Source organism: Callithrix jacchus, chromosome 13 (genome assembly GCF_049354715.1).
Source record: "Callithrix jacchus isolate 240 chromosome 13, calJac240_pri, whole genome shotgun sequence".
Lineage (NCBI taxonomy): Eukaryota > Metazoa > Chordata > Mammalia > Primates > Cebidae > Callithrix > Callithrix jacchus.
The window spans coordinates 116,709,219-116,734,657 of record NC_133514.1 but is presented as its reverse complement, the minus strand read 5'-3'; the positions used below and the strand labels follow the sequence as shown (position 1 = coordinate 116,734,657).

Sequence of the window (25,439 nt, the reverse complement as noted above, 5' to 3'; positions counted from 1 at the left end):
GCGCATTTCCAGGGGCTGCTGCCACAGCGCAGCAAGCAGCGTCCCCGGCCGCGTGGGACGCACGTTTCCCGGGGGAGTTTGAGAGAAGCATTCGGCAAAATCTTAGTATGGCAGATGGTGGCAGGTGCCCTGGAGAAGAACTAAGTCGCTTAGGGAGACGTCGTGACGTTGGACCGTGTGGCCAGGAAGGCCGCCTGGAGAGGGGACGTTGGAGGCAGACATGAAGGCCGTGTCAGTGGGCGGCCTCGCGCGTGTCTCGGGGAGAACGTGTGTCACGAGAGGGAATCGCACAAAGGCCGGGGCGGGACGGGCACCTGCTGGCTGCAGCAGAGCAGGCGAGAACCGGCTCCGTGAGGCCGAGGAGTTAGAGAGCCGGGCAGGCTTAGCCCATAGGCGTCCAGTCTGCGCTGCGGGGAATGGGCGGACGGGGCCGGGACGCAACGGCCGTGAGGAGAGGGGTCGCTCGGACCCGGGAAGCGGCGGTGCAGGGGGTGCGTTGCGATTGGATTCTGGGTATACTTTAAAGTTAGATTTCTTAGCATTTGGATCAGATGTGGGGTGAGAGAGAGAGAGAGGAATCAAGCACCACTCCAGGGGTTCTTTCTCTTTTCTTTTCTTTTCTTTTTGAGACGGAGTTTCGCTCTTGTTACCCAGGCTGGAGTGCAATGGCGCGATCTCGGCTCACCGCAACCTCCGCCCCCTGGGCTCAGGCAATTCTCCTGCCTCCGCCTCCTGAGTAACTGGGATTACAGGCACGCGCCACCAAGCCCAGCTAATTTTTTGTATTTTTAGTAGAGACGGGGTTTCACCATGTTGACCAGGATGGTCTCGATCTCTTGACCTCGTGATCCACCCGCCTCCGCCTCCCAAAGTGCTGGGATTACAGGCGTGAGCCACCACACCCGGCCCGGGGTTTCTATACTAAGAATTCAGAAGGATGGACGGGATTGCCGTTCACTGCAAAGGGGAAGGCTAAGACGAGCAGCTCTGGGGATGAAGGTCAGGAGGGTTCGTGCCAGTTTTGGACTTGCTGACATTGAGACGTGAAGACGAAGAATAAGCGTTCTGGGGAAAGATTTGCATGTGATAGATGTTATTTAAAACCCGAGACCACATTGGATCCCCAAGAGAGTGCATGTAGGAAGAAAAGGAACCCTCACACTGGATCCTGGGACACCCCAGTATAAGGTCGGGGAGATGATGAGGAACCTTATGGGTGGAATGTCAGGGAAGCTTCATTGAGTCAGAGATTTGCTACTTTTCAATCTCACATCTTCCCAGCTCCCAGAGGTGGTATTGTCAAAGAATGAGATTTTATATTGTGTTCGAAGTCTAATCAGTCATTTACATAGTTTATTTGCAAAATAATTTTTGGCAAAGAGGAATGTTTTCAATATCCTCCTTTTAATAAGAATATGTTCAATATTTACAATTGTTCGGTTACTTATGACCCCAGATGTGAGATAATAGTAAGTGATTAATTATCACAAGGTTGTTGAGAGAAGTCAGCCTCCTAAGACAAATATACTTTGCATTAATTGAACAAAACACAATCTTCTGAAATAGTCTAAAGAATGTAATGTCTCAAATTTAACATTTATAGTTTGAAGGTTTTATGTCACAGTCCTTGGAATTATTAAATCTTTCAATATTACAGAAAATCTCTTTGTCCCACTTGGTATATACACATGGGGAAAAACCCCTCTGTTTTGTGAAGACAGGTAGAAAGTAAATGTAGATTCCATTTAAATTTTGTGATAACAGTGGATATCCACTAGTCTTTCCTATCTACGTAAACAAAGGGAAGCCAACTGTTCTTTATTTGAAAAGCACATATATCAACACTTTATGTTCTTAGTGTCTGTGCTATGGAACTTACAGCCTCTGGTTTCAACAATAATTTTAACCAAGGCAGAATGAAAGACGTTTGAAGTTTGAAATTATGTTCACATTACCAAATACCCAAATACAAAATAGGCCATTTCTAATCACATAAAAAGTGCTTAACAAATAGTTACTGAATACCTTCAGAAGTAGATCTCGCCCAAGCTTTCATATTATGCCTGTGAAAAACTGGTATCATTTTATGTCATGAATTCTGAATCTTGTTACCATCTTTGATTTAGCCAATAAGAAGCAAATTTGAGATCCACTTTGAGCAATTGTGCAGGACTTGAGGAAATGCATCTTTACATATGCATGAGAGGAGCTGTTGTTTAGTGGTTAAGAGCATGGTCTTTGGGGCCAGACTGCCTGGATTTGAATCCTGGGTCTGCCAGTTACTAGCTATGTGATGTTAAGGTAGGACACTTAACCTCTCTGTAGTGCAGTTTCATTACTTTAACAACAGGGATTATAATAGTTCTGTTTAGGGTGATACTATACCCCTTAACATAATAAAGAAGTTAATGCACATTAAATACATAAAATACTTCTGTCGGTAGCGTCAGTTGTAGTTAACATTAAAACCGTAGGGAAGAAGTATAAACAGGCTATGAAGGCTGTATGTTATACTACTATGTTTTCATACTAGTCACGTTTACTGTGTGTGCTTGGGCCTGATATTTTCCTTCTCTAAGATACTATTTGACCATATGACACATGGGAATGATAGTCACTAGCTCAGAGTCTTCTTGTTAGGATTAAATGAGATAACACACACGAAATGTTTGGAAATACTTCTGCAAAACAGACACTGAATGTTAGTTCATCTTTTTACTAACTTTACTCTTGTTTTAATTTACTTTACTGCCTTGGTTTTCCTTTGCTTTGGCTTTTATCTGCTATAGATTGAATCATGTCCCTCCCCCAATTTATATGTTGAAGCTTAAACCCCCATGTGACTATATTTGGAGACAGAGCATACAAGGAGATAATTAAGATTAATGAGATCATAAGGGTGGGGGCCTGATCCAAAAGCAATAGTCTTCTCATTAGAAGAGACACTTGTGTGCATATTTCTCTCTCTCTCTCTCTCTGGAAGTAGCAAGAAGGTGGCCATCTGTGAGCCAGGAAGAGAGCCTTCACCAGGAACAGAATCTGATGGCATCTTGATCTTGGACTTCTGGCGTCCAAATAAATGTCATCTGTGACAGATAAATGTCTATTGTTTAAGCCACGCAGCCTATGGTACTTATGTCACCCCTAACAGACTAAGATACTATATATTTTTTACATTTTATTATACTACATGAATATCTAAGAGCTATCTCAACATCTTTTTAGAAAAAAGATTTTAAATAAGTTAATTAAAATTAATGAAAGCAAATCAATGAGGGCCATTGTTTTCTTGAAACTTGACGATGGCTTATGAAAAGAACGAGGTATCTACTTCCCAAGAGTTTGTGTACTAAAATAAAATGGCAAGAGAGATGGGAGATATACAAAACTCTTAAAGCTATTTTCCCTGAAGGTTAAGAAACTGGGGAATCAGGATACTCAATCTGTGTAACATCAGTATTGTACCCAGACTAATGGAAGAGTTGGGTGGTGCAGTTCATTATTAAACATTTTAGCTGTGTTAATGCAAAAACTAGAAAAGAATATACTTAGCAGGCATTGACTCAAGATACTGTTTTCTAGTAGGATATACAAGGGAGTGGGATTTTAGAAATGGCTGCCTTTCTACTCAGTTTAATCACATCAGCATCCTGAACTGGTAGGAACCCTTCCATTTCAGCTCTGGGTGGGGGCTGTCCTTCCATTTCAGCTCTGGGTGGGGGCTGTCCTTCCATTTCAGCTCTGGGTGGGGGCTGTCCTTCCATTTCAGCTCTGGGTGGGGGCTGTCCTTCCATTTCAGCTCTGGGTGGGGGCTGTCCTTCCATTTCAGCTCTGGGTGGGGGCTGTCTCATAGGTCCACTCCTCTCTTGGTCACTAGATATCCAGACCCGGCCCCTTTCTTTCTCTGTTTAACCCCTCCCTATCCCCACTCTTTTTCTGAGTCTCCCAACATTGATTTCCAGCAGGTTTTCGTCAGGACGAATCTGGAGGATGATTTAGTTCACACAGTACAATATTTACAGGACAAGCTACCTAGATAGGTGCTCTCATAACAAATATATTGGGTACAATTTTACAAAAAGAGGCTAGGTTTTTCTTGCTTTGAATTCACTTCTAATTATTCAGCATCTATTTATTGGGTACTTAGTAGAGGATGACTTTCAGTACTGGGGATTTGGCAGTGAGCAAAACAACAAGGTCACTGCTATCCTAGTGTTTATGCTTTAATGGAGGGGGAGCAGATAATTACTAAATAAAAATAGAGTTTGCTGTGGAAAAAGTAAAGGGCAAGGAGAGGGACAGTGATCGGAGGCCAAGGGGCTGTACTGGACAAGGAGGTAAGGGAAGTCCATTCTGATAAGATGGCTTTGGAGGGCTGGGCGCAGTGGCTCAAGCCTGTAATCGCAGCACTTTGGGAGGCCAAGGCAGATGGATCACAAACTAGGTCAAGAGATCGAGACCATCCTGGTCAACATGGTGAAACCCCATCTCTACTAAAAATACAAAAAATTAGCTGGGCATGGTGGCGCATGCCTGTAATCCCAGCTACTCAGGAGGCTGAGGCAGGAGAATTGCCTGAACCCAGGAGGCGGAGGTTGCGGTGAGCTGAGATCGCGCCATTGCACTCCAGCCTGGGTAACAAGAGCAAAACTCCATCTCAAAAAAAAAAAAAGAAGATGGCTTTGGAGGAGAGATGCACATGCGGTGCAGGGGTAAGCATGTTCCTGGCAGAGAGATGAGAAAGTATAAAGGCCCAAAGTAGAATAATACTTGCCATGTTTGTAGGACTCCAGTGGGCCTGGAGTGGGATGAGCAAGATAGAATTGGGAAAGATCAGAGGGGTAACAAAGGCCCAGATCTATGGGACTTCGTGGGCTGTGGTTTAAAACTTGAAGTGAGATAAGAAGCCAGTGGAGAGTCCTGAGCTTAGGAGGAGCATGATTTAATTTGTGTTCACTCTGACTCCAGTATTACACAGAGATACAGAGGCTTGAGATTGGAATCGAGGATACCAGTTGCAGACTCCCACAGTAGTTCAGGGACAGGGATGGCTCCAGGTTTTGTGAGGCCTCAACTTTGTGGGGCCTCAACTTTCAAGAAGGGAAGCCCTTCTTGAAGGAAAAGAATATGAAATTACAAATGCAAAATTAGGTATGGGACCTTGAGAGGAGCCTGTGCAAGTGAGGGATCCTGAAGCTTGAGCTTTGTTAGTGCCACAGTCTGCTTATTAGATGGGAGGCAGCTGTAGCTTGAATTAAAGTGGTAGAGGAAGAGGAAATGATTGAATTCTGGAAATATTCAGGATGGCCTGATGGATTTGTTGACAGATTGAATGTGGGTGAGAGACAAAGTGGTGACAATACTAATGCTGAGGTTTGGGGCCTGAGCAAGTTATGAGACCATCTACAGGACACACAACCCATTTCTTCAAAAAATGAATTTTAAAGGGGAAAAAGGGTGGTGATTAAAAGAGACTTCAAAGACATTAGCCAATTAAAGGCACGAGCTTTATTTGGATCCTCATTTGAATAAGCAAACTATAAAACAATGTATAGAACAGTCAGAAATATGAATACTGACTGTATATTTGATTGAACTAAGGAATTATTTATTTTCAGATGGTGACTATTACATTGGTAACATCTATACAATACTTATAGACATATATACTGAAATATTCGTGATGAAATGGTGTATCTGGGATTTGCTCTGGAGTGATTCAGTAGATGAGGGTGACAATAAACATAAGACAGAATTGGTCATCTGTTGATAATTGTTGAATATGAGTGAAGTTTCACACTATTATCTGTACTTTTGTGCATTTCATGTACTATCCTCTCTACTTTTGTGTATGTCTAAATGTTTCTACAATTAAAAGTTCTTAAAACTTAGATTTTCAAAAGTAAAATAAAGAAAATGAAGATACAGGTCACAAAATGACAATACATATCCATACGTGATTGGTTTCCAAATTATGTAAACAACTTTTACAAATAGATTGTAGTAAGACAGTTTCATAGAAAAAAAATATATAAGTTATTAACAGGTGTTTTGCATAAAAAGGAAAGGCACTGACTACAAAAGCATATGAAAAGATGTCAGACCTTATTAGGTATCAAATAAATGTAATTTTAGACCACAATGAGATAATACAATACTGGCAAAACACCAAGAGTAGGTAAAGATGCAGAATAGAATTTTGAAATATAGTAATGTAACTTGAAAATAACACCTTCTTCTGATGTTGAACATTCATATATCCTTAAATGGAGCAATTCCTATGCCTTTGTATACCATTGCCCTAAATAAATCCTTGTATATTTGCACCAAGAAGTATATGTTTGTAGCAGCACTGTCTGTCAGACAAAGTAAAGGGCAAAAAACAAACAAAACCACTAAATGTTCAGAGACAGGAGAACAGATAAATAAATTGAATTATATTTACATAATTAGGTATTATAAAGCATATAGGAAATAACCACATCTGTGTGCAACAACATGAATGAATCTTTTAAAATTAAAATTGGACGAATCATAAGTAGACAGTTTGATGCTTTTTCAAAAATGACTATCCTTTTAATACCTACCACCCTGATCCAAAAATAGAATATCACCTGTCTCCTGAAAGCTCTTCAGACCCTCTCTCAGCCACTTACCCACTTCCTCAGAGGTAACTATCATCCTGACTTCTGACACCATAGATTAAATTTGTGTTTTGAAAGTATATATTAATGGAGTCATACAAAATGAACTCTTGTGTCTGGCTCCTTTTTCAAACATTGTGTTCATGAGACTCATCCATACTGATGAGGATAGCCGTTTGTTTTCGTCACTGTGTAGTATTTCATTCTGTGTATATATGTCAGTTTATCCTTCATAAAGGTAATGAATCATTAGATTGTTTCCCCTTTAGGATAATTATGAATATTACTTGTCAGAGCATTCTTGTACGTTTCTTTTTTACTTCCTTCTGTTCAACATGGATGAATTTTAAAAATATAATTTTGAATGGAGCAAAGTCATCCGAGAAGATTGCATAAAGTAATTCCATTTTTATGAAGCCTGGTAGTTTTCTAAGAAAATCTAAACAATACATTGTCTGTACACACACACACACACACACACACACACACACACACACACATATGTAGAAAACCTTTTTTTCTAGGCAAGGAAATGATAGACACAATTCAGGATAGTGATTATCTTGAGGGAGGCAGAGGATGGGATACATGATATGGAAGGAATACATGATCCCTACATCAAGTGAAGGGTTCACTGGGTTCTTTTATGTTAGGTTTCAAAATATATATGCTACATCCATTTTATATGTATAAAACATTACATAATAACTTTTTACTTAAAAAATATAAGAAGTCATAAGCTATACCAGAATTTTCTTATAGGAAATAACTTCCTCCATAGATGATATTTTGACGACAAATTTGCAGGCCAGCTTACTCAGTTTACCAGTTCTATGAGTTACTTATGTTTCCATCTATTTCACTTACAGGCATTCAAGATGTAAAAGAATCCTCCGAAGGAGTCCACTCATCAGTTTCTGGCTGTAGGTATCTCTTTTATGAAGATTAAGATTGGTGCAAAAAGCTAATCATTATATTATGTTAGACCATATTTAAACTGTGGGGACATACAAGGGTTAGGAAAGATTTTGTGCTTAGGCAGGTACCGTGTGAAAATGAAACTCATCTGTTAGCGTTTACCTGGGGAAGGGGCAGATCTTTAGACAGGAAGCTGGAACTACAGCGGCAGGCCCTTAGTAGGGGCTAGGGTGGTTCAGCATGTACCCTGGCCTGGAATTTGAAGAGTTGGATGTCTAAGATGGTATTTATAGTAAAGCATAATCAAGTCTCCTCAAACTTTGGGAGGCTGGGACTTGGAAGGATGGGTCTCTAAAATGCATCACCTGGCATGCTCCTCATTATCACTTTTGGAGATTTGAGAATGAGACCTATTGAATCAGATTCACTGCTTTATTAATTAAAGGTAAATAAGCTATGTTATGCTCTAGAATTGATGGCAGCAGTGGCCTGTCTGGAACAGCCGCTGCCATCACCCTGGCTGCAGTGAGGAGGTATGGCTGGGGCCGCACACTCCACAGAGCTGGCAGGAGCTGGGGACAAGTTAGAGCACTGCCCTTTCCTGGTTGATGGGGTAGGAACTCCCTTGGTGTATGTTCAGCTACCTAAGTTGTGTCTGTGGTCCTGGGCCATCCTGTGCCCTTGGGGGCCCAGGAGCAGGTAGGAGCACATCTACAGCTGCCGAAGTCATGGCTGTGGACCGGACCTCCTGCTCCAGGGAGCAGGCAAGTGCCCTGCCCTCCTGGGTATAGCTATAATCATCGAAGCTGCAGCTACAGAGCTGAGCATCTCTGCACTCTCAAGGCCGGGAAGGTTCCCCTGTCCCAGCAGGCTCGGAGGTGTCTGCTCCTGTTGCCTGCCTCTCCCCACTCCCAGTACCTGCTCTAATCTTGGAGCAAGGTTGGGGCCAAGCCTGGCAAGTATGCACACATCTCTAACAGTGCTGACATACTAGCCCCCTACTGTCCCAGTTCCCTCTAGACTTTGGGTACCAACAAGCATGGAAGGGAAGCTGAGAAGGGGCTAAGGACAGCTTGGTTCTGGCCTATAGGCAACCTTTGATATGAACAGCCTAGATGGCATGAATGGCAGCAAGAGGCAGACAGGTTCCTGGGTGAAAAAGGGTGGTTCCTGATGAGGCCCCACCTTCAGGGAAAGCCTGAAAGTGGGAGGTGGGCTGCCAGTCCCATGGACTGGAGTGGGAACTTATGGTGCTTTTTCTGGGCCCACCCATGGCTGCCCATGGACCAATCAGCATGCACACTCTCCTTTCTGAAGCTCATAAAAACTTTGGTCTCAGCCAGAGTTGAGCATATGTCAGGAGGACAAGCTACAAAGAGGAACTACCCACTCCAGGGCCTACTCTGAGCTATTGTGTCACTCAGTGAAGCTCCTCTTTGCTTTGCTCACCCTCCACTTGTCCACATACCTCATTCTTCCTGGATGCAGGACAAGAACTCAGAACCCACCAAATGGTCCTGAAAGAGCTGTAACACAAACAGGGCTGAAACAGGTCCCTGGCTCACCACATTGCAGGTGAAGAGGAGAGAAGAGCTGTGGCCCTTCAGGGAGCCCAGACCTGGGAGCTCCCCAAGCCCTCTTTGGAGCTCTGCAGTTCCTGGAGTCTCCAAGCTTCTGGGCAACACCATGTTCCCCAGTGGCAGCCATGGAAGCTACTTGCAGTGTGCCTGGTCCAGCTGCAGCTTTGCAGAGAGCTGGCACCTGTGCCAGCATCTGGAGCTGCCCATCCTGCTGCAGCAGCCAGTGTGCCTTACTGTGTGCGGTGGCTGGGCCCCATGCTTGCTCTCTCACACCCTTCTCCCCTCCAAACCTGGCTCACCTGTGGTAGGCATGGGATCCAGGCAGAGCATGAGCTGAGTGCAGCCTGCCAGGCCAAGTGGGCAGAGTAAGCTTGGGAGCCTGAGGAAAACTCAAGCAAAGGCACCACCAGCCACAAAAGTGACACCCCAAAGATTCTGTAACAGAATCACTGTACTTTATGCCTGATTCCTTTTTTGCTATCCTTTAGCAAAGTTCATTTATCACTTTAGCAAAGAATATTCTGACAGGGCTGAAAGAAAGCAAGGTGAAGGCTATGCATCCACACTTGTGCCACAGTCACGAAGAGAGAAGAGTAGTGGTGGGTGGCAAGGATCGATATTGCTAATCACTAAGGGAATCTAGGGAAAGGAGGATCCAAGAGATGCACGTGTATACCTGAACACTACTGTCCAGAGTTAGGTTCTCCTAGAATCAACCTTAGTGTTCTTGGACTATTTTTATCAAGGTAGATAGCTGTGTATCTGACATGTGACTCCTAGCAGCACAGGTGTGAAAATGCCACTGCCCTGTCCACGATTCCAGTTGTGTTACTTAGCAAGCACTTCGGACTTGGACTTCATTACAGCACATATTTTCATTTTAAACTATTTTCATGCTGCTGCAGACATTAGCCTCCCTTTCCCTCTGTTTTCTATACTGCAAAAGAAATGATGTTATATTTCAGGTTTGGTAGAAATCATGGGAAAAAATTTAAAACTTCGCTGGCTCTTGCTAGTGACAGATAAATAAGTAAATCCACATTTCTCAGTATGATTACAGTGTAATTATGATTTTCCATGTACTTAAAATCTATTTTCTACCTCACATTTATGCCCTATTCATTCAAAAACATTTATTGAGCATGTACTGAGTGCTAGGCACTGTGCTGGGTGTCGGAGATAGCAATGTGACTAACCATCATTGTCCTCTAAGAACTCATGGCCCAATGAGAGAGACAGCCATGTAGACAGACAATGTAATTTGTGTGTGTGATATAAGCAGAGTCAAGGAAGCACTGAGAGGGCACCTAATGGGAGGGAAGGGTGTGGTCAGCACATGCACCCTCCAGGAAATGACTACTAAACTGAGTCATAAAGAATCCTTTGCCCTTGGCCACAGGGGAAGTGGGGGTAAAGGAGGTAAGGAGAGTACTCTGGCTAGGGAGAGGCCTTCAGCAAGGATTTGAGAAGTGAGGAAAGTGTGCTATATGGAGAACTAAAAATAGTTCATTGTTGCTGGGCTTTAAGGTTTGAGGCAGAAATGACAAAGGATAAAGCTAGAGAGATGGGCAGCTACCAGATTTTGAGTGATCTTGTGTTGTGATAGGCAATTTGAACTTTGGTTATCAGGAACATGGGAAGGTCTTAAGCAAGTAGTGGTATGATCAGATTTTAATTTTGGGTCCAGTCCTGTATGGAGGATGGATCTGAAAAGGTCAGGACTAGAGGTGAGAATAACCTATTTGGAAGTTATTGAAAGCAGGTTATGTAGGTAATCCTGGAAAGAATATCTGGAGCAAAGATTTTAGGAATAAAGAGAAGAGCATTAATTGGAGAGATGTTTAACAGGTAAAATCTATAGGACTTGGTGGTGAATTCAGTTTTGATTATGATGTGGATGATTCCCAAGCTTCTGACTTGGGCAACTGATATGGTTAGCCTTTATGTCCCCACCCAAGTCTAATCTTGAATTATAATCCCCAGGTGTTGATGGAGAGACATAGGAGGTGATTGGATCATAGGGACAGTTCCCTCCATGTTGTTCTCGTAATAGTGAGTTCTCAGAACAGCTGATGTGCTTATAAGTGTTTGATAGTTCCTCTCTTGCTTGCTGCTTCTCTCTCCTGCCACCCTCTGAAGAGATGCCTTCTTCCATAATTGTAAGTTTCCTGTGGCCTCCCTAGCAATGCAGAACTGAATCAATTTAACCTTCTTTCTTTATGAATTGCCCAGTCTCAGGTAGTATCTTTAGAGCAGTGTGAGAAGGAATTGATTCAGTGACCTTATGACAGTGGCATGATCAACTGTATTTCATGGAACTGTCTAGAACCCTGGATACTTCACGAAGCTAAATATGATATCTAGAATTGCCTTTTTTACCATTTTACCTTTGTTCAATTTATGTTGGAGACAAAACGATTTAAAAAATAAAGGCCAGGCACAGTGGTTCACGCCTGTAATCCCAGGACTTTGGGAGTCTGAGGCAGGTGGATCACCTGAGGTCAGGAGTTTGAGACTAGCCTGGCCAACATGGCAAAACCCTGTCTCTACTAAAAATACAAAAATTAGCCAGGTGTGGTGGTGCATACCTGTAATCCCAGCTACCAGGGAGGCAGAGGCAGGAGAATTGCTTAGAACCCAGGAGGCAGAGGTTGCAGTGAGCCAAGATCACGCCATTGCACTCCAACTTGGGTGACAGGGTGAGACTCTGTCTCATAAAGAAATAAATACATTTATTTTATATTTCAACCATGTCTTATAATTAAACATTTACTGTCCTTATTGGCCTTCTCCTACTTCAAGATGGACCTATAAGAAAAATGTGCCTAAGAATATATTTACAGTAAGATGCCCTACATAATTAACTTGTCATTGCCTGAAGTTACTGAGGAAAATTACACTATGTCAGCAACGAACTTCAGACATTTGAATTGGCTTTATGGTCAGATATTATCCATGGCTCTCTGTTCCTTATTCTGCCTCAGCAATCCAAATGATCAGACACTCTCAGCAGACACACTAGTGGGTTATAAATATACATGAGGGAAAAACAACTTCAAGTCATAAATGCTTTATTTTAAAATGAATACAGATTTTAAAAATTTAATAAACTTTGGGAATTACTACTAATAGATGGGGAATTGTTTAGAAACCAACTAATTGTGGTGTATACACTAGAAAGAGAAGTATTTTTGGAATGAAAAAATTAACCTATGCTAACATGATATTTAAAAGACACGGATATAATGCAAATGATCTGTGTGGATATTTGAAGATTTCATTTACATAGAATTATTCATTTGCTGAGGGAACCAGCTCTCTATTGTTGATATAACTATTGCCTATGGACAGGAAAGGTCTGCTCAAGTAGGTCTTGTGCATGAGTGACAGAAGGAATTAGAAAAATCATTTAAAAAGCAACAATGCTACTTTTTAGTATTATAGAAGAGAAGGATGAGTGCTTTTTGCTTTATATTGTTACCTAAGGAATTTTAGGAGTAGAATTGGTTTTCTACATTTTTATAAAAATGTCTTTACTGTAGGGGAAGTGAGGAGGAGTTTGTAAATATTTGTGTTCCTTTGTCTGTTATGTTTGTCTCTAAATTTGCCTAGATTTACTTCACATTGGAGTAACTGCCAAATAGGATGTTTCTTCATCTTTGTTTTAGAATAAGGAAATCTTTTGAGTAAAAATAATAATAGCACAAGCTAAAATTTTTTTTAATGTTGTATTTTTAATTTTTGTGGGTACATAGTAGATGTATATAGTTACGGGTTCCATGAGATATTTTGATACAGGCTTACAATGCATAATAATTACATCATGGTGCATGGGTTTCTGTCCCCTCAAGTATTTACCTTTTGTTACAAACAATCCAAGTACACTCCTAGTTATTTCAAAATGTGCAATTATATTTTTACTATAGTCAACCTGTTGTACTAGCACATACTAGCTCTTATTCATTCTTTCTATTGTTTTTGTACCCATTAATCATACCCACTTCTCCACCACTCCCTGCTACTACCCTTCCCAGCCTCTGGTAACCATCATTATACTGTCTATCTCCATGACTTCAGTTGTTTTAAATTTTTAGTTCCCACAAGTAAGTAAGAACATGTGAAGTTTGTCTTTCTGTGCCTGGCTTATTTCACTTAATGACCTCCATTTTCATCCATGTTGTTGCAAATGACAGGATCTCATTCTTTTTATGGCTGAACAGTACTCCATTGTGTATACATGCTACATTTTCTTTATCTAGTCATTCACTGATGGACACTTAGGTTTCTTCCAAGTCTTGGCTATTGTGAACAGAGTTGCAACAAACATGGGAGTGCACACATCTCTTCAGTACACCGATTTTCTTTCTTTTGGCTGTGTACCCAGCAGTGGGATTCTGGATCATATGATAGGTCCATTTTTAGTTCTTTGAGGAACCTCCAAACTGTTCTCCATAGTGGTTGTACTAATTTAGATTCTCACATACTAACAGTATGCGAGAGTTCTCTTTTCTCCACAGCCTCACCAGCATTTGTTATAGCCTGTCTTTTGGATAAAAGCCATTTTAACAGGGGTGAGATGATATCTCATTGAAGTTTTGATTTGCATTTTTACGATGATCATTGATGTTAAGCATCTTTTGCTATGCCTGTCTGCCATTTGTATGTCTTCTTTTGAGACATGTCTATTCAGCTATTTGCCCATTTTTAAATCAGATTGTTAGACTTTAGAGTTGTTCGAGCTCCTTATGTATTCTGGTTATAAATCCTTTCTCAGATGGTAGTTTGCAAATATTTTCTCCCATTCTGTGGCTTGTCCCTTCAATTTATTTCTTGTTTCCTTTGCTGTACAGAAGCTTTTTTACTTGACGTGATCCCATTTGTTCATTTTTGCTTTGGTTGCCTGTGCTTGTAGGTATTACTTAAGAAATCTTTGTCCACTCTAATGTCCCAGATACTGTCTTTTAATGGTTTCATAGTTTAAGGTCTTAATTTAGGTATTTAATCCATTTTGATTTGATTTTTTTATATAGCATGAGATAGGGATCTTGTTTCATTCTTCTGCATATGGATATTCACTTTTCCTAGCATATTCTTGGAACCATTGTCAAAAGTGAGTTTACTGTAGATGTATGGATTTATTTCTGGGTTCCCGATTCTGTTCCACTGGTCTGTGTGTCTGTTTTTATGCCAGTACCATACCATTTTAGTTACTATAGTTCTGTAGTGTAATTAGAAGTCAGGTAATGTGATTCCTCCAGTTTTATTCTTTTTGCTTAGGCTAGCTTTTGTAATTCTGGGTGTTTTGTGGTTCCACATAAATTTTAGGATTGTTTTTTCTATTTCTGTGAAAATTGTCATTGATATTTTGATAGGGATTGCATTGAATCTGCAGATCACTTTGGGTAATATGGACATGTTAACAATATTAATTTTTCCAATCCATGAACATGTAATATCTTTCCATTTTTTGTGTTATTTTCAATTTCTTGTACCAGTGGTTTATAGTTTTCATTGAAGAGATCTTTCACTTCTTTGGTTAAGCTAATTCGGAGGTATTTTATTTTATTTGTAGCTATTGTAAATGGCATTGTTTTATTGATTTCTTTTTCAGATTGTTCACTGTTGGCATATCGAAATGCTACTGCACACTACAGAGCAGTGAGCTCCCCTCTGGCCTAGGGCAGGTCCAGAAATGCCATTTAAGAGCCAAGGCCTGGAACTAGGGACCCAAAGAGTCTGCTTGGTGCTATATTCCACTGTCACTGAGCTACTACCTGAAGCCAGCAAATCTCTGAGTCTCACCCAAGGCCCATGGCATAATACCTGGGTATCAGTGCTGGTTGTTTAGGGCCTAAGGGCTCTTTAGGCAGAATCTAATGGATCCTGCCAGGACTGGGTCCTTCCCTTTAAGGCAGTGGGTTCCCTTCAGGCCCAAGTTGTGTGTCTAGAAATGTTTTCTGGGAGCTAGGGCCTGGAATGGTGCCTCACAACCCTGACCAGTGCCCTGTCCTACTATGGCTGATCTGGTATCAAAGATGAAAGACAAAGTAATCTTTACTCTTTCCTCTCCTCTTTAGCAAAAGGAAGGAGACTCTTTTGGAGCTATGATTGTGCTGCCTGGGTTGGGGGAGGGATAATGAAAGCACTCCCTTAGCCACCCTACTTGGTGTCTCAGTAGGTTGTGTGCCCTGCTCCCCTTACACTGGCTCCAAGCCCAGCTCAGCACTGGGACATGCCTAAGAATTGCAGTCTTTGTGGTCTAGACTGCCCCTCAGTCAAGGCTTCAGAGCACTTCAGCTTGTGATGACAAGGCTTGTTGGAACTCAAGCTCTCACCACTGGGATAAGTGATTCCCCTCTGGCTAAGGCCAGTCCATATGTTCCCTCTGTGGGTGGATGTCAGCTGACTGCCCTGGAGTTCTGCCCTCTGCTGTTAGGGCAGCACTGAGTTCAGTGCAAAGTCTCACAATCATTACACTCTCCCTCTCCCAAGTACCAGATTCTCTGTGCCATGCAGCCACTGCCAGGGGAAGGGATTGGGGAGGGCTGGTATCAGTAATTTAAGACTGTCTTTCCTCTTCTTTTCAGTGCCTCTTTCGGCAATATGAAGTCAAATGATTCTGGATCATATGATAGGTCCATTTTTAGGCACTGTGAGTGCTCACCTGATTGTTGGTGAAAAGTGCAATTACTTTTGCACCAACTTAAAATAGGAAGGTGCTTCGTTTGTGTAGATAGTTGTCAAATTGGTGCTCATGCAGAGGAGGACGATTGGTGAAGCCCTGTATTCAGCAGTCTTGCTCTGCTCCTCAACTAAAATTTACTGATTGCTTTCTGTGTGCCAGGCCATGTGCTAAGCATTTTATAAGCAAAGGGATTAGAAGAGTTAACTGACGAGTTCATAGTCATGTGTCTAATAAGTCATTAAATCAGAGTTAGGAATTTTGCTTTTAAGCACTTCTGGAGCTGTTTGTAACCGAGACTAAAGTCTGAAGCAGTCTTGACCTTGGATTATAGACACTGGATTATGGTCTTATGCATGCGTTCAAGAGTCTGGTTGCTCAGTCATGGGGAGATTCAGCAGTCTTGAGAATAGTAGGGAAAGAGTATAATCTGGTTCAGTATTTTTTTAAAAGTCCAGGAAATTTATGACACTAAATACATGCATTTGAAAAAAGGAAGAATCTCAAATCAATAATCTAAACAGCTACTTCAAGAAACTAGAAAAAAAGAGATAAGTAAACCCAAAGCAAGCAGAAGGAAGTAATAAAGATAAAAGAAGAAAGTTAATGAAATTGAAGAAAGAAAAACAATAGAAAAATCAGTGAAACAAAAAACCTTCCCGTTTCAAAAATCAGTAAATCTCTAGAAATGTTGACAAATAAATAAAGAAACAAAAGACACAAATTACAAATATCAGGAATTAAACTGAAGATACCATTACAGACCCTGCAGACATGGAAAGGATAATAAAGGACTACGCCAAACAACTCTACACACAGAGATTTGGCAACTTGCATGAAGCAGACCAATTATCTGAAAGAGAATCAACTGTTCCAACTCACCACATATGAAATAGGTAATTGGAATAGTCCTATAACTACTAAAGAAACTGAATTGATAGCTTAAAATCTCAAAAAGAAATCTCAAGACCCATACGGTCTCACTGGAGAATTCTACCAAACCTGTAAAGAAGTCTAACATTAATTTTACATAATCTTTTCCAGAAAAATTTTAAAAATAGAAAAGAAGGTCCCAATTTATTCTTTGACGTTTGATATTAATCTAACATCAAAACCAGATGATTACAGTACATAAAAACTATACACCAATATCTCTCATAAGTATAGATACAAAAATTCTTAACAAAACATTATAGATAGAATTCAGCAATATATAAAAAAGAATTATACACCATAAAACAAGTGGGCTTTATTCCAGAGATGCAGGCTATTTGAATATTTATAAATCAATCAACATATTCCATCACATGAAAGTCTAGAAAAAAAATTACATTATCACATTAAGTGATGCAGAAAACTAATTAGATAAAATTCATACCAATTAACAATGAAAGTTCTCAAAAAACTTAGTAGAGAGCTTCCTCAGTTTGAAAAAGAACATCTAGAAAGATACACAACATCATACTTACTGGTGAAAGACTGAATGCTTTCTGTTGAAGAACAAGAACAAGACGAGGGTGTACCTTCACCAGTGCTATTTAACAGAGGACTAGATGGTCTAGCCTGTGTAAAAAGACAAGAAAAGGAAATAAAAGGCACATGTCACTTGTAGGTGACATAATGATGTATGTAGTAAATGCCAAGAAAAGTACACAAGAACTGAGTTCAGCAAGGTTGCAGGGTATTAAAAAAAACAAAAATAAATTGTATTTTTATATATTATCAATTAACTCATAGGAACAAATAAAAACTACAATACTATTTACAGTCACTCAAAAAATAAAACAGGAATGTTTAGCTGTAAATCTAACAAAACGTGTACAAGACTTACATGCTGAAATACAAAGTGCTGATAAAAATATTAAGTGAGATTTCTAAATAAATACATATTCTGTGTGCAAGGATTGGAAAAGTCAACATTGTCCCGACAGTAGTTCTTCCCAAATTGGCATACAAGTTGGAAGCAATTCCTATCAAAATCTCAAGCACACGTCAATAGATTCAGACAAGATTATTCTAAAATTTATATGGAAAGGCAAACAAACTAGAATAGCTAAAATAATTCTGGGAAAAAAGTGGAAGGAATCATTCTACCTGATTTCAGGACTTACTGCCTAGTTACACTAATCAGACTGGATGATATTGTTGGAAGCATAGGTATATAGATCAATGGAGAACTCAGAAATAGCTTCATCCAAGTACAATGAACTAATTTTTTACAAAGGTGAAAAAGCAATTCAATGAAGGAAAGATAGTCTTTTTAAACAAATAGTGCTTGAGCAATTAGATACAAGAAAAATGAACCCCAGTGTAAGTAACTTAAAATAAATTACAGAATGTAATACTATATAATTTTTAGAAGATAGCATATGAGAAAATATAGGGATTGGTAAAGTTCTTGGAAATGACACCAAAAGCACAATGCATAAAAGAAAAAAGTGATAAATTGGACTTCTGCAAAATTAAAACTTTTGCCTTGAGGAAGACTAAGAAGATGACGATACAAGCTACAAACTGGGATAAAATGTTCCCAAACCACATATCCGTCAATGGATCCGTATCTCGTATATAAAAAGAACTCTCAAAACTCACTCAACATTTTAAAAATTAAAATGGGCACATTTTTAAATGGGCAAAAGACATGAAAAGACATTTTACTGAAGAGGATACCTAGGTGACAAATAAGTACAGGTATATGAAAAGATGGTCCAGATGTCAGACCACAATAAGATACCACCACGTGCCTATTAGAAAGTCTAAAATAAAAAATAGTGACAATACCAGTGTTGATGAGGATATGAAAAAACTGGATCTCTCATACACTGCTGGTAGGAATATAAACTGGTACCACTCTGGAAGACTCTTTAGCAGTTTCTTAAAAAACTAAACATACACTTATTTATGTCCCAACATTCACAGTTCTGGGCATTTATCCTAGAGAAAATACAAACTTATGTTCACATAACAACCTATACACTAATTGTTCATTGCAGCTTTGCTGTAATAGCCAAACACTGAAAGCAACCGAAATGACCCTCAAGAGAGGAATGGCTGAATAAACTGTGATACTCTTGTATGTCCATACCATGCAGTAATACTCAGTAATGAAAAGGCACTGACTATGGATACATGTTAAAACTTGGATGAATGTCAGAGGCATCATGTTAAGTGAAAAACGCCAATCTAAAAAATTGTATTTTGTATGGTTCCTTTTATATAACATTTTTTAAATGACAAAATTATATAGGTGGGAAACATTGCGGGTGATGAAGGGTTAGGGGTGGTATGGGAAAGGCAGTGCATATAACTATAAAGTGGTAGCAATAGGGAGACCTTTGTGGTGATAGAACAGTCTATCTTGCTTGCGGTGGTTGTTACAAATCTACAGAAGTCCTAAGACAGGATGGAACTAACATAGTCCTCCTTATCCACAGTTTCATTTTCCATGATTTCATTTACCAACTGTCAACCACAGTTCAAAAATATTCAGTAAAAAATTCTAGAAATAAACAATTCATAAGTTTTAAATTGTGCAGCATTCTGAGTAGCAGGATGAAATCTGGCACCTACCTGCTTTGTCCTCACATCCCAGCATGTGAGTCATCCCTTTATCCAGAATACCCACATTGTAGGCATTCCATGCCCGTTAGCCACTCAGTAGCCTTCTTGGCTATCAGATTAACTGTTGAGGTATGACAGTGTATGTTCCAGTGACCTTTCTTTTACTTACTAATGGCCCCAAAGTGCAACAATACTGATGCTGGCCATTCAGATATGCTAAAGAGAAGCTGTGAAGTGCTTCCTTTAAGTGAAAAAATGAAAGTTTCCAACTTAAAGAAAGAAAAAAAATAGGCTGAGATTGCTAAGATCTAAGGTAGGAATGATCTTTGATCTGTGCAATTGTGAAGAAAGAAAAATTCCTGTTAGTTTTGCCATTGCACCAAAAACTACAAAAGTTATGGCCACAGTGTGTGATAAGTGCTTAGTTAAGATGGAAAGGGTATTACATTTCTCAGTGGAAGACATAAACGAACATGTTTTTATCGATAATGCTGAAGTCAAAACATAGAGATGAATCTCTAAATTTAAAACCCTTTATTTGGGAAGCAAGAATTGCAATTCTGGCCACACACAGAGAACATTTTATTTCAGTCCTCAGTCTTTAGTATGTCTGAAGAACAAACAAGGTTGGAAGTTTGAGAAATGTTATGTATTACTCTGAAAGTTCATTGGCATCAGAAAGTTTGGTGAGTGATAGTAGTGGGTAAAACTGGTCTTAGAGTTGCAGCAGCTTGTTTCAGTAGTTAGTAGATAAAACCGATTTCAGATTACACAGCAATTTCTGAGGCCAGCCTTGCGGAGAATTACATTCTTAGTGCAATGTTACTATATTATGTGCTCTGAGTGCTTTTTCCCCCTGGACTCTCAACTTTGTTTTAGTTGAATATGAAAATGACCCAATTTGTATGACTACCTTTCACATTTCCCTTTTCTGATCAAGACTTTTCTCTGAAAACATCAGGGATCAACCATTGTGTAGTAAGGCTTAATTGTTCCTCAGTGACGGGATCAACCTATCTAATATGTCTACGTATTAGATTTCTGTGAATTTATGTAATTTTTTAAATGTGATCATCAACAACATCCCCATAAATATAACTAAAAGATCTAGTATCACTTATTTGACAATGTTTCCTACACAGTTTACCAAATAAGCCTAACTAATATCTCTACAAGATGAAATATATCTTTGGAGGCTTTTCACAGGCTCATCTGAAAAATCCTAAAATTAATTCTAGGTCAAAAAGGTTTAATTTAGGATTTGATTTTAGGTAAATTTTTCAAAGATGTTAAAATACTCAAACCACTTGATCAAAACACAATAACAGGTCACCGTAAAATAATAGTCATTTATTTAAAAAGAATGATAGTCAAAAGACTCCAGAAAGTGACATAGACATAAAAACCTTACCCCTTTTAAAGCTTAGTTTTCCTAAGTAATCAAAAATCTAATAAAGGCGACATAGAAAGTTATCTTGACAAAATGTAAAATCTTTGTTTCTTGGAACATCTACCAAAAAGGCAAAGAAAAACCTTCGGCAGGGTGATTGCTTCTCCTTATGGAAGCTCATTAAGATAATCTGGACACCGAGCCTGATGCCAAAGGTTATTTAAATTTAATCAGACATCTGAGGACTATGTCCAAACTTATAACAATTCATATACATCAAGAAAAGCTAAGAGTACAGAATCAAGTTATACTGAAGGAAAATACTGCTTTTTAGGCCTTTTAGATAAATGTTTCAGTCTCAGGCCAAAAAAGCAGAGTTAGAACTGGAAAAAAAAGTTCTAGGAACTGATAACAAAGTTGGAGAAGAGCACTGTTACCCCAGGCCTTCACAAGGGGAAGAAAAGGTGAGGGCAGGGATGTGGGACCTGCAAGTCAAGGTAGCGACATACAGTAAAAGTTGAATCTCTGAGATGTGAATCTGAGAAATTTCAAAAGGAAACTTTACCTCAGGAAATGCAATTACCATTTTCAATGAAAAGTACAACATTTTAAAACTGAAACTAGAGAAATTAAACAGATCTTAGGAAGAAATGGCAGCAACAAAAATTGTGCAGTTCAGAACACGGGTATTAGACAGATTTTAGAATTAAAAATCTAAACCTCTTGCAGTTTTATTAAGAACAGATCAGTACTTCAGGAAATCCTTGTTATGTTAAATATAGAGGACTACTCTGGTCCTGTGTCAGCAACTCCTGAGACCAGTGTTTAATTTTTAGAAAAACACATAAACAATTTCTTTCTAAATCCTAGCCAATCCGATCACACATAAAACTTCCTTCATAAAGCCCATCTTCTATAAATCCTTTTCAACTTTTTAGAACTTCCATTATTTTCCCAAACTCCCATTCTTAGTCCTATAATTTTTCTGTTTGTAAATTTTGGAAAAAGTAATCATTTTATCTCAGGACAAAAATTTACCACTGAAGATTTTTTTCTCATACAAAATTATTTTTCCCTAAATTCATATTTTGATCAATAGACCTAACCATATTTAGTATTTTATAAAATTTAAGAAGCCAAGAAAGAAACTTTTAAGTAGTTAGCAATTTGTTTCTATTTTGGATATAACTTAGTCATTTAATGAGTATTTATTACTTTATATAACTTTAAAAGTTTAAATTACATAAAAATTTCATTTATAATTGTTTATTTCATCTTTAATTACCTAATTTAAGTAATTATACCTATATTACTTATGGAAAATTAAAAGATTAGAGCTAGTCACTATTTTAAGTTGTTTTTTATTACAATTCCCATAGCCTGTTAATATCAAGTGTTTACCTATGGTAGAACCTTAAAGTTTAATATATGGTTATCCTCTTGGTAACTCAGAAAATACAGCTGTTTTTATTAAATCAACAATATTAAATTAATCTTATCCATCAAAGAATTGCATACACAAACCTTATTTTGTTTTAGGCTGGGTTTACAGCTTTATAACCTTGAGAACTCTAGCAGAGACAAATATAAAACTGACCAGTAAACCCAGGCAAATATTTATGTTGACAATTTTGAACACTTTTCTAATTTTATCAACAATTTAAAAACAAATTATCAATGATTTGCTTAAGTAAGGCAAAGTAAAAAAATTTGAGATTGTTACATGTTTTATATGAGTACGTATGTTATCTACATAGAATTCCTTAAGGGATTTCCGGCTGACTGTACCAGATTTTATCATGTAGATGCAACAGATCATGTAATACATGTACATATGCATAAGCTTACCTAAACACATACATATACATTTAAAGATCTTTCAGATTTTATTTTAGAATTGTAGTTACGAGATAGTGAAACATATACACTCACTAGTTTCTTAAAAATCAGTTGAATTGAAATTGTTTTCTGACAAAATGGGAGGCTAAGCTTTTAAGTTTTTTTGCAATCCTGTAAAAAAAGGCTATGAAACAAATTTTGAGTAAAGCAGTTTGAGGCAGTTACCAATATAGTGGATTTGATAAAAAAATAACTGCGGAAATATGTCTGAATTACATGATGAGGGGTAGAAGATAAGAGTTACCCTAACAAGGTCTGTACAGTGTTTTCTTGTTCCCAATTCTTTTGTCCTTGAAGATAAGAATGCTGCCATTCCTTATAGTATAGTGTTTTCCATGAGAATTTAATCTTTAGCTTTTAAGAAACAGCGCAAAGATCAAAACAATTTTATTTTATATCTGCTGTTTTCAGGTATTTTTACTTAAATAATTCATATGTAAGAATAACTTTTGGTGTTTTAGAAAAAAGAGAGTTTAGGTTACAAAAGTGTGAAGAGGAGGAATTGCAAGAAGGGGAGAGGAAGCTTCCAGAGAGGAAAGCCTCTCAGCTAGCTTTGAGACAGTATTTTGTAATTAGACAATCTTTGAGTGCTGATTTTTTTTTGGCCTCAAGGTATCAATTGAAATCTAAGTCTTATTTGTGGTATATGATTTTATAGCTGTGGTCTTTTAGTTTAAAGAACAATTGACTGTTTGAATGATCTCTGTAATGTTTAAACATGTTACCGGCTGGAGTTTAAAAAAATATCTTGCCATGCCTCTAAACTTTGAGAGCCCATTTGTAACTAAATTTTTCTAGGTGATTTGGTTTAATGTTAAATACACAAAGCCAATTAGATGCAAATGCTAAGAAAGGCCAAGTAAATGCAAGAACTGATAGAAAATAAAGCACATACTTACCAAGAAAGACGATAGCCTTCTCCAAATAAAGAGGAAAATTCCCTCATCCAAACCTCAAAGCCAAGATGAGTCAGCTTTGGAATCCCACCCCTTATATCCCAGTACGTCCAAGTCAAATACAATATGGAGGTGAATCTAAAACGTTTTATTTGGGAAGGAAGAATTGCAAGTCCAAGCATACACGGGTGGTCTTCGGTATGTCCAACGAACAAAGAGAAAGTTTGAGGTTTTATAAAAAGGAGACACATGTATTGTTCTGAAAGTTCACTAGCACTAGTAAAGTTTTGGGGAACATCAAGTTCTGATTAGTGAGTGTTGGTGATGGGTAAAACCTCTTATAGTAGAGGCAGGTTATTTCAGTAGCTATTAGATAAAACTGGTTTTGAGTTAACAGTAGGCAGTTTCTTTGGCTAGGGTTGCAGATAATTACATTCTTAGAGTTATATATGATGTTTCCTGAGTGCTCTTCCCCCCCTGGCCTCTTGCTTTTGTTTTAATTGGGCATGATAAAAATGACCCAATTTGTATGATCAACTTTCACAGTGGTAATCAGGTTTGGTACTATTGGTGAGTTCAGGCATCTCCTAGAGTCTTAGAACTATTCCCTGAGGATAAGGGGGGCTACTGCAGGAACATACATTGTACCAATGCCAGTTTCCTGGCTTTGATATTGTACTACAGTTACAAAAAGATGTAACCATTGGGGAAAACTGGGTGAAGGGTACACAGCACCTCTACTATATTTGCAACTTCCTGTGAACCTACAATTATTTCACAATTAAAAATTGGAAATCATTTCAACATTGTTTTTGTTGGTTAATGTGAAATAAAACATTTCTATATTATATAAGAACCACGACTGATTAGTATATTATAGTACAAATAATTTACCTTCTTAACACTACTTAATCTTTAGAAATATCTCTGAATAACAAAGTGTTACACGTGGAAATGTTTGCTTGACATGAAAAAGCAATGGATCATTTTGGAATACTTAAAAAAATATGTGTGTGGGTTTTTTTTTTTTTTTTTTTTTTTTTCTGGATAGGTATGCATTCCTATGGAGGAGATAAGCAGGGGGCAAGGGAGCTCACAGTCATCAGACACCTAGTATGCACAGAAGCCTTCTGAGGCCCTGGAAGGATGGATGACCCCACATGTGTGACCTCTCCTATTGTTTCTTTTGGAATTAACTAGCATTGCTCAAAAGGACTCAATAAAATATCAAATTTTAACATGCTGGAATTTTTTCTCTTTTTTTCCTCCTTCAAATATTTGTAGCTCTTTACATGTGGTATTTCCCTTGTGTCAGAAGGAAAAGAGGGTGCCCTTTGGGGAGGTTCTCTTCCAGACTCCTAGAAGACAACCTGCTTCACCTTAAACGTACATAGCCTGCACGTATGGCCTTGCCATGTCATTGGACAACCGCAAAGAAACTACTTCAGAGCCACAGAAATCATTCGGACACTTTTACTTTTTATGGAAAGGATGATTTCCCTGGAATTTTTTCCTGTGAGGATGAGGCATTCCAAAGCCCCAGCGAGGTCAGGCAAAGTTCGTCGTTTATTTTTGGCGGGCAGCGTATCTGCTTACCGAAGTGAGTTGCGAAACCGTTTTCTAGCGGGCACGAGGCTTTCATCTCTCCGGTGCCTGCGAACTGCTCCCCGAGACGCCCACTTAATGGACTTGGACACAGTTACCTTTGTTACAAATTAACTTCTGGGACTCAGGCTGCCCGATTCGCGGCCGAGGTCGCTGCCCTCACAAGAATGTACTCTGCACCGTGCCCATCGATGCCCGCTGGTGCCCCTCGCTCTCTCGCACGCTTAACCCACACAAGCGCCTCCGACCTCCCACCTCTGCCCT

General features: G+C 39.0%; 1 protein-coding gene and 1 long non-coding RNA gene across 2 annotated transcripts; one reads left to right on the top strand and one right to left on the bottom strand.

The window, feature by feature from the left end:
- The first annotated feature begins 2 nt into the window (after positions 1-2).
- LOC144579080 (uncharacterized) lies at positions 3-24,810 on the top strand. Its single transcript, XM_078348270.1, has 3 exons — positions 3-491; positions 7,514-7,567; positions 24,622-24,810. The coding sequence occupies exons 1-3, from the start codon at positions 221-223 to the stop codon at positions 24,702-24,704; spliced, it is 408 nt and encodes a 135-aa protein (XP_078204396.1). The 5' UTR covers positions 3-220; the 3' UTR covers positions 24,705-24,810.
- Positions 14,742-25,439, bottom strand: LOC108587908 (uncharacterized). Its single transcript, XR_001906687.4, has 3 exons — positions 25,167-25,439; positions 17,294-17,387; positions 14,742-16,226 (listed from the first exon to the last, which is right to left on the bottom strand). It is a non-coding gene; the product is annotated as an uncharacterized LOC108587908 (long non-coding RNA).

Coding starts and splice junctions, on each gene's coding strand:
- LOC144579080 (XM_078348270.1), top strand. CDS start 221: ATGAAGGCCGTGTCAGTGGGCGGCCTCGCGCGTGTCTCGGGGAGAACG. Junction 492..7,513: donor GGGAAGCGGCGGTGCAGGGG/GTGCGTTGCGAT, acceptor TTTCACTTACAG/GCATTCAAGATGTAAAAGAA. Junction 7,568..24,621: donor CCACTCATCAGTTTCTGGCT/GTAGGTATCTCT, acceptor TTTTCTGGATAG/GTATGCATTCCTATGGAGGA.